At 42.3% G+C, this 13,212-nt stretch overlaps 3 protein-coding genes across 16 annotated transcripts in view; 2 read left to right on the top strand and 1 right to left on the bottom strand.

Annotated features, from left to right (window-relative positions):
• The window catches only part of LOC105144004 (prominin-like protein), a 331,794-nt gene that overhangs the window by 212,903 nt on the left and 105,679 nt on the right, over positions 1 to 13,212 (bottom strand). The window lies entirely within an intron of this gene.
• On the top strand, positions 3,862 to 5,146 carry LOC147908894 (uncharacterized). The gene is given in 2 exon segments (XM_087408071.1): positions 3,862 to 4,750; positions 4,753 to 5,146. Coding segments are annotated over 2 exon segments (1,140 nt in total). The 3' UTR covers positions 5,004 to 5,146.
• LOC147908893 (uncharacterized) lies at positions 6,841 to 7,491 on the top strand. The gene has a single exon (XM_087408072.1). The coding sequence runs from the start codon at positions 6,841 to 6,843 to the stop codon at positions 7,489 to 7,491; it is 651 nt and encodes a 216-aa protein (XP_087264198.1).

Raw genomic sequence — 13,212 nt, 5'->3', positions numbered from 1 at the left:
CGAACGTCAATGTGTGTTAAAACGATAAAATAAAAAAATAAAAAATAAAATATTGGGGTACAAATAAGTTCGTGCGGTTTTTTCTCGAAATTTGAGGCTTTATTGTAAAAAACCGGTTACAATGTAATCAGAGTCACTTCCAATGATAATGCAAGCTCTTCTTGCGTTTGACATGGATCTTCATCGAGTAATGCCTCTAATTCGTCTTCAAACTTTCTTGGACATCCGGCACGCTCTTGGTCTTCCAAGTCAAAGTCACCACTCTTAAACCGTGCAAACCACTTCTGACACGTTCGCTCAGATAGAGCATGGTCCCCATAAACTTCCACTAAAATACGATGACTTTCGGCAGCACTTTTCTTCATATTGAAGTAATGCAGTAAAACTCCCCGCAAAAACACTTTATTTGGTACAAAGTTCGACATATTTGACGAAGTAAAAATATTGTTGTTTACAATTCGAACAAATGACACATACTGAACTTAATACCTACTAATGACAGCTATCCAACGCATACTTAGAAATACGGAACGGTGGAATGAAACAGTAGTTACGCCATCTCTTTCAAAATCGCACGAACTTATTTGTACCCCTAATATTTCGGTCAATGATAGTTAACATGTCCATGGATAAAAATAAATTTTGCCAAATTTCTCGGTTGAAATCGAAAATCCAGTTTGTCACAGACTTGAATCAGATTTGAGAATTTATTTGATACAAATATTTTATAATATTTTGTAGAACGAGAAGAAATTATGAATAGTAAGAACAGTAAAAATATGAAATATAATATCAAATCTTAACTCGCGTATGTATATAAAATATCGTAATGTATATAAAATACCGTAATGTATATATTGTAAAATACTGTATTAAAATACTTAAATGAAATTCAGACAAGATACATAAAATTTAGACGTTGACTGTTATTCAATTGAAAATTGACTGATGTAATATATAGGTTAAACAAATAAAAGTCAATAAAATCGAGTGTAATACAAGTTCTATTCAAAACTGTGACAATTTATATTCATGTATATCGTCAAGTATGTTAAACTAAGATATATATATATATATCTTATGCCAATCTTATATCAATAATTTGGTAATCTTTCATTAAATTTGAATTGTTTTTTTTGTTCTTTTATGTGAATCATTTCAGAGATATTTCTTTTGTGAAAATTTTTTTCAAAATCAAGTATATCAATATTTTCTCAATTAAAATTATGATTTGTTTCAGTAATATGTTTCGTGATTATCTACTGAGTGTCTGGTCTAATTTTATATTATTGCGATGTTCTTTGATTCTAATCTGTAGCTGTCTCTTCGTTTGCCCAACGTAAAAGGCATCACAATTATTGCAATTTAATTTATACACTACGTTATTTTTTTCATATAGATTTTTGTCTTTATGAACTTTGATGAATTTATTAAGTTTGTTTAAGCAATATAGCCAATCAAATTTATAGATTTGTTAATTGACTTAGAGATTTTTTCATGGATCTTATGTATGGGAAAATCATTAAGCTTCTTCCCGCTCTAACGGTGCCTCTGGAATTTGAGTTTGTACTATTGATTGTCAAATTTTTTAATAGTTAAATTTTTAATTCTTCTGTTAATATAATTAAAAATCATTCTTAAACAATAAGGTCGTTGTCCTTAAGAATCTCTATTATTAGTTCTAAGTTTTTATTGTATAGGGTTTGATAAGACCGTTCTATCTACAAGAAAGAATATTATATAGTTTCAATCTTGTGACATGTAAGATAATTCGAAAAAAATGACCTGCTCGAGAACGTCTTTTTATGGTACCAGTCTAAAATAATTGTATTATCTTTATTGATGACCGATAGATCCAAAAAATTCAAACAATGATGTTCCTCGTATTCAATTGTGAATTTAAGTCTATCATGTTATTATAATTATTAAATAAATTTAAAATACCTTTAAGGAACTTTATCTTTAGGTGCGATCATAAAAACATCTTCAACATAAAAAATGGAAATCCGGAAATTAAGAGAATTCAACACACTCTCTTCTAAATCTTCCATCGCATTGGATATAATAAGGAAAAGGGGGAACCCATAGGTATGCCAAATGTTTATAAATAATTCCATTAAACGTGAAATACATAGATGTTAAAACAAATTTAACTGCATTAATAAATTCATCCTTAGGAATATTCATGGCACATTTAATGAGGTCCCACCTTTTATTTAATTCATTTTATTTAAGAATCTAGCGAGATTTGATGAACAAGGAAGTTACATCCAACAAAACCATAATTTCTGTTGTATCAATTGTCATTCTAGTTAATTTATTGTGAAATTCAAAACTATTTTTTATTCGATTCTTTGCAGGAGGGATGTTGTCAGCAGGAGATGATATATCTGGAGACACGGTAGTGTCTTGGCGCTAAGTCAAGCGCAGCGACACTGCTGTGGCTATTTTACGCGAGCCGAGTTATGAGGGATTTTTGAGCTGAATCGATCAGGTTCTAAGCTAGTAGTTAATACAGTGGCGGTTCTAACTCAGGTCCTCTGAAGGGGGCGCGGGGTGCGGGGGATACTCATAGGCGCGGGGGAGTAGGCGCGGGGAGTACTGATAGGCGCGGGGAAGGGAGGGGAGGCGCGGGAAGTCCCGGCGCTATCGGTGTTTACTGATATGATGAGTTCCAGCGCTATCAGTGTTTACTGATATGATGATACGTATCGCCATGTTGTGGTGTCACGTATTATTGGGACCGCCGCCCAACACCCCATCGCCGCAGGCATCAGTGCCATCACCGCCGCCGCGTGAACCCCACGTCCACCCTAAAGTGCGTTTCGAACTGTCGAAAAAAAAAATGCGTTGCGCCATCACCCCAACACCCCACCCCAATATTCACCCTAAAAAATGCGTCCACTATAACGTGGACTTTTGTCTAGAAGATCGGTGGCACATCATCGATGTATCGGCTGCTACACAAAGCACCTTCAATGAGGGATAGATGATGAAATCATACTGCATTCTTACAGTTCTTTCTTTCAAGAAAGTCAGAAACGTTGATAATGATATTTATCTAGGAAGAACCGTGAGATCGGGTGACACGTCGCGATGCGTTAAGAAAGAGAAACTGATAACGATATTTTTTGTAAGAAGAGATCGGTGACACGTCGCCGATGCTGCAACCCAATAGGGAGGGTAGACAAAGGGACAAAGAAGTCGCAAATAGAATATATAATGGGTCATAAGCGCGCGGCATCTCAGTTGACGTTTTTAAAAATTACCGAATCGCAATAAGTGTAATGCAAAAAGTATGGCTGATATCATACAAACGAGGACATGGATGATGTAAATGCAAACAAGTTATTTGAAACATTGGAAATAGAATTTGAGGACATAATGGACGATGTAGAGTTCGAGAATATCGGTAACATTGAGGAGAGAATCGACGAATATATTAGAAATGTGGATGAGGAACAGTTCGCGAATATTAGAGACGAAGTGTTTGATGAAGTGGAAGTAGACTTTGAGAATACTATATAATGAACCAAGAGTCGTCCAACGAAGAAATACTATCCGACGATAGTGGATGTGCTAGTGATATGAGCGAATATGAAATGGATCGCGTAGAAAAATTCGTGTCGTCTCCAGAAATTCGTACATTGAATGCTCGTACTAAGCATTGTGTAATTCACAATTATTATACAACGGGTGGTTCTTTAACCGTATGCACATCATGCATGATTCGTATAGCTGACATTAACGATGGAGGAATGTATCACGTCAGGGTGCATGAGACCAGTTCTTTCGGTAGGCTAGACGGCAGTCGTGCACAAATTGCAGATTACCTTTATACATTATATTCTCGTGCAGCATATGTCCACTTTGCACACATTAAAAAAAAAAAACATGGAAAACCACGAGCGAGTGGAACGCGAACTGCTGGAACAGTGCAACCAGGTCGCTACTCTGACGGAATGTTTCTCATGGCTGCAACAGTGCGACGAATACATCAAGCAGCTCGAAGAACTTTGTCATGCCAAGCGTCCGCGCCTCACCATTGGATACAGACAATCCGCGGTGGCGAGGATCGCGCGACTCGCGGGTGCAAAGTTGGAATTGGAGCGACGTTTCGTGCACATTAGTGGCGAGTACGCGAGTGGCGAATACGCAAGTGGCAACGAACGATCTCTTGTCTGGCGAGAGATCGATGCCGCGTTTGAGAGCCGTATATTGATAGGTGCGGTGATAAACTCTAATCACATCGAGCCGCGGCGGTTTTTAGAAGACGCTGGCGATGTAGTGCTCGAGCGAGTGCGAGACGCTGTAGAAAGACACGGCAGTGTAAAAGTGAACACCGCGTTCAATGGCGAGTTTGCGACGAAGGATAAACGTGCTAATAAGAGCATAATTACAAAGAACAGCGAGATATATCGTTGCACCGATATGCGCGAGTGGTACGAGCGACACGTCGTCGAGCCTATCCCAGCATCGCTCGAAGAATTCCAGGAACGCGACAGCGGGTGGGCATTGTCGCGAATCCTCAATTTGATAGTGAATGTGAATAAGCATAATCCAATGCACGCGAGATGTCACATTGAAGTGCCACGAGAAATAGCGACGAAACGAGCGGTGGTCAGTGTTTATTCGATGGACAATGCATGTTTCGCGTGGTCGATGGTCGCCGCTCTGTACCCCGCAGAAAGACATGTAAATCATCGGGAATCATCATATCCACATTACACCGCAGTATTAAATCTTGCGGGATGACATTAAAAGACACTCCGAAATTCGAACGGTTGAACGCGGTATCGATCAACGTCTACAGCATCGAAAATAGACAGGTTTTTCCTCTGCAGCTCACTAATGACAAGAAGGAGAAGCATGTCAATCTCCTGTACCTACAACATTCACGCAACGACAACATTAGACACTTTGCGTGGATAAAAAATCTATCCCGCCTTGTAAGATCACAAATTACTAGAAACGAGAGCAGGAAATATTTTTGTGATCGGTAAGTATAATAAAAAAAAAGTCAATAAAAAAAACAGTAAAAAAGAAATAGAAAAATTTCTTTATTATTTGTAGGTGCCTTCATTACTTCAGTTCGTGCGAAAAATTACAGTTGTATGAAGTGGACTGCCAGAAGATCAACAACTGCGCCATCCGACTGCCGAGCGAGAACGACAGGTGGCTCGAATTCGACAACTATAACAATCGAGAACGAGTACCGTTCATCGTCTACGCCGATCTGGAATGCGTCTTACGCAAGACGAAATCCGACAAGGAAGATGCATCGTCGTACGCATCAACAGCATGACGCGTTTAGTATAGGCTACGTGCGATGTGCGTACGATGACGCGTTATCGTCGTATCACTTCCGTCGCGATGAAGACTGTATAGCGTGGTTCACGCGATAACTCAACGATTTGGCGCATCGCGTGAAAAATATCGTATCCACCAAAGTGCCCATGGAAACGTTATCTAAACAGCAATGGGAAGCATACCGTAGCGCGACGCGTTGTCACATCTGCGAGAAACCGGACGACATGCGGGTTCGCGATCATTGTCATCTCCAATAGATATCGTGGTCCAGCGCATTCGAATTGTAATTTAAATTATGAAAATTCGTTTTATATTCCAGTCGTATTTCACAATTTATCAGGCTACGACGCGCATTTTATAATTAAGGAAATTGCTACCGCGTACGGTGGACATGTAGATATACTACCCATAACTAAAGAAAAATATATTTCATTCACTAAACATGTCGATAACACCAAAGACACAAATGAAAAGAATTTTCAGAAAAATTGCATAAAATTAAGATTCATTGATTCTTTCAAATTTTTAAATGCAAGTCTTGATAAATTGGCGTCGTATCTCGACAAAGATAAATTAAAAATTGTACGTTCCGAATTTCCAACATTATCAGATGAAGAATTTGAATTACTCACACGAAAAGGTGTCTTTCCGTACGAGTACATTGATTGCGTCGAAAAATTACAGGACACGCGCTTACCACCGCGCGAATTATTTTTCAGTTCGTTGACAGGCGATACAGTATCCGAGAGCGATTACGCTCACGCCGCGAACATCTGGAAGCGATTCTCCATTCGAACGCTCGGCGAGTACAGTGATCTGTACTTGAAAACTGATGTCTTGTTATTAGCAGATATTTTCGAAAATTTCCGCAATAGCTGCATCGCGAGTTACTGTCTCGATCCCGCGCATTATTATACATTGCCAAGTTTCACGTGGGACGCCATGCTGAAATATACACGCATAAGATTCGAGTTGCTCACCGACATTGATATGGTTATGTTCATCGAGCGCGGTATACGCGGCGGCCTCAGTCAATGCTCCGGCAGATACGCGCAGGCTAATAACAAGTACATGTATTCGTTCGATCCATCGAAACCGTCGTCGTACTTGATGTACTACGATGTGAATAATCTGTACGGATGGGCGATGTGTCAACCTTTACCATACACCGAATTTCGGTGGGTCGAAGATGCTGCGAACTTTGACGTGAGCGCGATCGCTCCGGATTCACCTACCGGTTATATTCTTGAGATCGATCTCGAATATCCGCAGCATCTAGAGATACGACCGACACACTGACCTACCTTTCTATCCAAAGAAGATAAACTTCTAGCGACGTTGTACGATAAGCAGCGTTACGTCATCCATTATCGCAACCTGCAGCAATGTACTCGTCACGGTCTTCGCGTAATAAAGATCCATCGAGTGCTACAATTCGCTCAATCTCCATGGCTTTGCGATTACATTGAACTTAATACACAATTTAGAACATTCGCGAAAAACGATTTCGAAAAAAATTTGTATAAGCTAATGAACAACGCAGTATTCGGTAAGACCATGGAGAATGTGCGCAACCATGTTGATGTAAAATTAATAACAAAATGGAACGGACGGTACGGCGCGGAGGCAATGATCGCGAAACCGAATTTTCACAGCCGCAGCATCTTTGCGGAAAATTTGATTGCCGTCGAAATGCACAAACTCGAGGTGAAATTTAACAAGCCGATTTACGTGGGTATGTGCATACTTGACATATCGAAAGTCTGTTTGTACGAATTTCATCACGAGTACATGTTACCGATGTATCGCGACAAATGCAAGATCATGTACACCGACACGGACAGTCTCATTTACTATATAGAATGCGACAATGTTTACGAGACTATGAAACACGATATCGCTAGATTCGACACGAGCGATTATCCGGCAGACAACGCGTACGATATGCCTCTCGCGAACAAAAAAGTACTCGGCCTGATGAAGGATGAGAACAACGGTGTATTAATGACCGAATTTGTTGGACTTAGAGCGAAGATGTACGCGGTGAGAGTGGATGGCAAGGACATTAAAAAGGCGAAAGGCGTAAAGAATAACGTCGTAGCGCGAACGATAACGTTCGACGATTATACGCGGTGTTTGAACGAAGAGATTGAAATGACTCGCCGTCAATCGTGTATATGATCTAAATTACACGAGGTGTACACGATATCCGAATCGAAGATCGCTCTGAGTCCATACGACGACAAACGATACGTCGTACCGGATTCGACGGAGACGTTACCATGGGGACATTGGCGGATACCTTTGTAATACAATATATGTATTGTGTATATTATATGTATTGTGCTATTATGTATTACCATTGTACTTTACACTTTTTTTTTTACATTTATACAAGTATTTTTTTATGTATTACGATTATTGTACTTTCATATAATACATATCACATGTTTTTAACATTTATATACGTATTATATACTAGTATTCTAATTTACTTTTGTGCGAGAGCGAATCAGAGCGAGAGCGCTGACGTGAAATTTTTAAAGTGATGCGGCGTTTGTCTAACAATGTTTCTCGCTAGTTCAAATCCGGCTCGAAGGACCAGAAAATGTGCGAGAATGCACCGCGCGGACAGATTCGAGTGAGAGAACGGCACACGGCTGGTGTGATACACGACAGTAAAGAGAACTCCGTTTCTTTGTAATTTAACAAAAGAATTTTTTTTAATATGTTCGGTTACAAAGTCAGAAAATATAATTAATTAAATATTAGATTAACAGAATGTCAAATGCGATCACCTTTTCCAAAATGTAATTGGAATCGCGGTGATGGAAAATCTCGGCGATTTTCTCGGCACTTCTCGAAAAGATTCGTTTTATAGCGGTTTTCACTAAGCGGTTGGCACGGCGGTTTTACGAAGCGATATAGTAGCGAGACTATGACTCTAAGAACTCTAAGAACTTTTAGAAGTAAGAACTCTAAGAAGTCTAAGAACTCTAAGTGGTGTAAACGGTTTAAGCGGTGTAACTATCTAAGCAATCTGCCCCAGAGGAACGGCGAGATCGAAGCATTTATTGCTTTCGGTCTAGGCTTTCTTCTTGGGAGAAATCCAATTAAATTTTGCCACAATCGTAATTATCACGTGGCATTGGTTGTACAATTGATTGGCGCTGTCGATTCTTATCTAACGACGTTCAACGTAACAGTCATGCGCGACAGAAAATCCGTACGCGGGATTGGTGACAGCGCGTGACGTATTCGTCGGAGCGCGGCGCTCGCGTGCGCGAATTGAATTGTTCTAGAACTTTCGATGGTCCGTTGCCGGTGCCTGTTTGCGTGTACCGAATTGTTTTGAAAAGACTAGAGAACGACGAATCTCTGACTTTGACGAGGCTTAATGTCAGGCTCGAGGTGAAATCACGAGCTCGCCTTGTGCGTGCGTTCAATAACAATTCCTGTCGGTCCATCGAAGGAGTTCTTACCTTTTTTTTCGAATTACCGATCTCAAACAACTTTACTTACTTTATGTATCTCATGTTTTTTTTTATACTCCAAAACGAAGATGATGATGATGATGATGAATGGGAAGTAATAAAAAACATTTATATTGATATATTTTATATATTTATATTGATATATTTTTTATATGTAGAAAAAATTTTATCAAATGACATTGTTTTTGTGAATCCATAAATTATGCGATCCATCGAATCCCAGCCACTTGACGTACACCTTGTCTCCCTTCCTACGCAGTACTTTCTCCACGAGATACACGTCCGGATGAGTAGCGCGATGCAACTCGTGCTCGTAGAACGCACCAGCGATGAATTTTCCGCGATAGTCTTCGAGTAGATAGGTTACGGGATTGGTACGCTGTATCTTAACGATCGTAAACACTTCGGTGGTCCAATTTGGCGTGTAACCCTTCTCAAAAATCGTCTTGTACTTGCTCACGCGTACCGAATCGCCCACTTTGAATTTTGCTGGACCAGCGATTTTTATCACGCTGTACACCGTGTCCAAGAGTCTTTCGGCGATCGCGGAAGTTACGTTGGCGGGTCGCATGCCGATAGTGCGATGCTTGCGCGCGTTGTAATCTGATACGAGACGCGGCAGCTCGTCGATCCATTTGTAATTGCCGTTGAGTGTAAACATCTTCCACATGTCGCTTTTGAGCGTACGATTGAACCGCTCGATTATCGACGCTTTCAACGTCGAATACATGGAATAGTGATTAACGTTGTGTTTTTTCAAGATTTTCTGCACATCGACGTTGTAAAACTCCTTCCCCATATCCGTTTGTAAATTTTTAGGACATCTTCCTGCTCGAATTATCTCAACAATAGCATCAGCCGTCTCGCTTCCACCCTTGCTTTTGAGCGGTACGGCCCACGCGTACTTGCTCAACACATCGATGACAGTGAGTATGTAGTGGATTTGAACCTTTGTTGCTAGCGAGTCGTCCGTCGTTTCGAAAACGTTATCCAACGGTTCTATCGTCGGTACGATCATCGTACGCGGAGTGGAGGTTATCGGCTGTACACGATCGTACGATCGATCATCGGATTTATCCGGAATCGCAGAACGCTCGAACGTCTCATTCTCTTTCTCTCCCTCTTCCTCCTCCTTCTCCTCTTCTTCTTCCTTCCTCTCGCGCTTGGAGGCAGACGCTGCGCCATGGTCGCGCGACTGTCTCTTTATCGCGTGCACTTTATTGGAGCTGTCAACGATTTGTCGCAGCGGTTTGATAATAGGCTTAAAATGTCTGTCCAATGCCATGTCTTCCTCGATTCTACCGATTTTCAGAGCGCGATGTTTCTTGCGGATCGACTCGCTCGTCTTCTCGATCTCTTTCGCGATTTTTTCACGCTCGCGCACATCAACCATGTTCGTCTCTGGCAAAGTATCAACAACGACTAGTTACATTACAGTATTGCGAATTCGTTAAATCCCTTTCTGTATCTCCCGTCTTTAAGCGCACTATCCTTGTCTATTACTAAAAATCCATATTTTTTTTGCCAACAGTCGCGGCACAACGTGCAAAATTCGTCGTAGGACATGTCGGTGTTCACGTGATCATTGTAAACGTGTTTCAAGTTGGTACAATCCTGTTTGAACAGGATCAGCAGGTTCGCGTTGTCGCGTATCAAATGTTTAGGTATCCTCGCGTACGTCTGACAAAGATAGAAGCAGTCAATGTTCGCGTGGCGACCCATCGAAAAGTATTCTCTCATCGCATCCTGCTTGTCGCATGCCACGTCATCAAAGATAAAAATAGAATTTGGGCGCGCCTCGTTCGGTGGAACGATGTCGCTATTGTTGGAAAACGTAAAGTAGCCGATTTCATCGATAGATGAAATAAATTTTTGAGATATCGATACTTTGGCTGTTGCAGTGATTTCGAGTAGACGTACACGTTCTCGAAACGTACGCCATTTGGACTCTCGAGCAAACTTATGAGAACGTTGGTTTTATCACAATTCGACGGGCCGCAAATGATCGCGCGTATAGTACTCGGCAGCATTTCGCCGTGCTTGCGCTTCTCCGCACTGCCTCCCATCATTTGCGATTTCACGTCACAGTTTGTGACACGTATCGTCAGCGGTTGCAGCACGAATTTCATGCTCACACTAAAGACTACGCGCTCTTGAATGATTATTTAAAGGCGTGCGAATCCGCGAATCGCGCAGTAGCAAAATGTATCTCGCGCTGTCATCCTTCCGATATTCGAGATTTGAGCGCCGAGCAGTTACAATATATACCGAAGATCGTACTCTTACGCGTGTACGGTGAATACATCGAACACATCTGGGACAAGCTTCCGGAACACGTGAAGGCAGATTCGGAGATTCGAACTTATCGTCGCTGCGACAAACACTACAATCAGCCGTGGCAGCGGACGCACATCGACGGCCCCACACCTAAGATAAAGGATTGTAGCGAATGTCGGCGTCGCACGGCAGTCTGCTAAATCGAGCGATAAACGCGCTTCCTTTCGAGTTACATATTCCGGGTTACCAGTTTTGCGGTCCGGGCACTCGACTTACGAAACGATTAATCAGAGGTGACGGGCATAAATCCGCTGGACGCGTGTCGAGAACACGACATTGCGTATTCTCGAAGCAACGATCTCACCGATAGTCACACGGCGGACAAGGTACTCGCCAATAAAGCGCAAGGACGCGTCGTCGCGAGAGATTCGGCTCTGGGCGAGAGAGCCGCCGCAGCTGCCGTCTGGGCAGCGATGAAAGCCAAGACGAAGATCGGCATGGGCATGAAACCGAAGAAGAAGACGACGAAGAAAAAGGTGATGAAAAAGCGGATACTTCCGACAGCGAAACGAGGCGGTGCGTTACCGTTTCTACCAATGTTAGGTGCAGTCGGGTCCTTGATCGGCGAAGCAGCCAGCGTGGCGAAAGTGGTAAACGATAGCAAAACCGCGCGACGTCAGCTCGAAGAGCTGCAACGTCACGATCGCGCGATGGAACAGGGTCGCGGACTGTATCTCGCTCCGTACAAATATGGACGCGGACTGTATCACGGTCCAAACATGGACAGGGCGTAGCTGCAAAGAAAAAAAAAAGACGATAAATATGCCGTCTGGCAACTACCAATTGAACGAGCTCGCGAGACGTATGCGTGTACCATACTTTAGAGGCGTTTTCATGCGTAACACGTTACCGACGAGCGGTGTGCGCCGAAACGAAAGCGGTATCGTGAATCTGGACGATGTGCCTGGTACTCACTGGGTAGCGTACGCGAAGAGGAACAATCGCGTCGTGTATTTTGACAGTTTCGGCAATCTTCGACCGCCTAAGAAACTGGTGCGATATTTCGAGAACGGTGCTACGACGATAGAGCACAATCGCACGTCCTATCAGACGTACGATCAAAGTTTCTGCGGACAGATGTGTCTGCAAATGGTAGACGAGCGTGAATTTAAAAAGCTCGATGAGGCGCTGTGAAATCTTAGTATTAGTCGAACGCTTTTTTTCGTCATGTCGTTGACGCTTACGCTGAGCGGAAAAAGCACCGTCCTCGCGGCGAATTACTTCCCCGCTATAAATTTGAGTGACGGAGATTACGAGCTCGGTTTGGCGATTTTTGAGACTTATCACACGATACTGAACGTGAACGAATCGAACAACAAATTTTATTTCGCCAAAGACGACGCGGAAATTACAATTCCCGAAGGTTCGTACGAAGTGCGAGATATAAATGAATTTCTGAAACGCGCGATTTTACGAAAACGTCCGCACCGCGACGCACTTGAAACCGTTGATGTAGTGCGTGGTGACAATAACAATAACACTGATGATGATGATGATGATGATGATGATGATGATGATGATGATGATGGTGATGATGATGATGATGATAATGATAATGATAATGATGAGGGTGGAGAATACCTGATTACGCTTCGCGCAAACTACAACATAGGATTAGATACATAGGATGAGATTAGATGTGCGTACAGAATAAACTTTGACAAGTCCAACAGCATTGGATCGCTGCTGGGATTCTCGTCGAAGCGTATACTGCAGCCGCGAAGGTGGCACGAATCGGACATCGATCAACATAATGAATGTAAACGTTATCCGCGTAGAGTGTAACGTGACCGCAGGTGCATACAGCAACGGCAAAAGCGCGCACACGATACATGAATTTTCACCGAGCGTGGCACCAGGATATAAGATATCGGAGAGGCCGACGCAAATCATTTACCTGCCGATCATCGCACGGAGCATTACAGATCTAACGATACGCATCGTCGATCAGAACGGACGATTGCTCGATTTTCGAGGAGAAGAGATCACCGTTAGATTGCACGTACGACGGCGACAGTAATAACGTGAGCGTGAGATGCTCGTGCTGAACGGAACGGAGCGTACGCAGAGA

Source organism: Acromyrmex echinatior, chromosome 7 (assembly GCF_024713525.1).
Source record: "Acromyrmex echinatior isolate Ae372 chromosome 7, ASM2471352v2, whole genome shotgun sequence".
Taxonomy (NCBI): Eukaryota; Metazoa; Arthropoda; class Insecta; order Hymenoptera; family Formicidae; genus Acromyrmex; species Acromyrmex echinatior.
This window is presented reverse-complemented; position numbering and strand designations above follow the sequence as displayed.

Excerpts from the sequence above, each read along its gene's own strand:
- LOC147908893 (XM_087408072.1), top strand. The coding sequence starts at position 6,841 with ATGAACAACGCAGTATTCGGTAAGACCATGGAGAATGTGCGCAACCAT.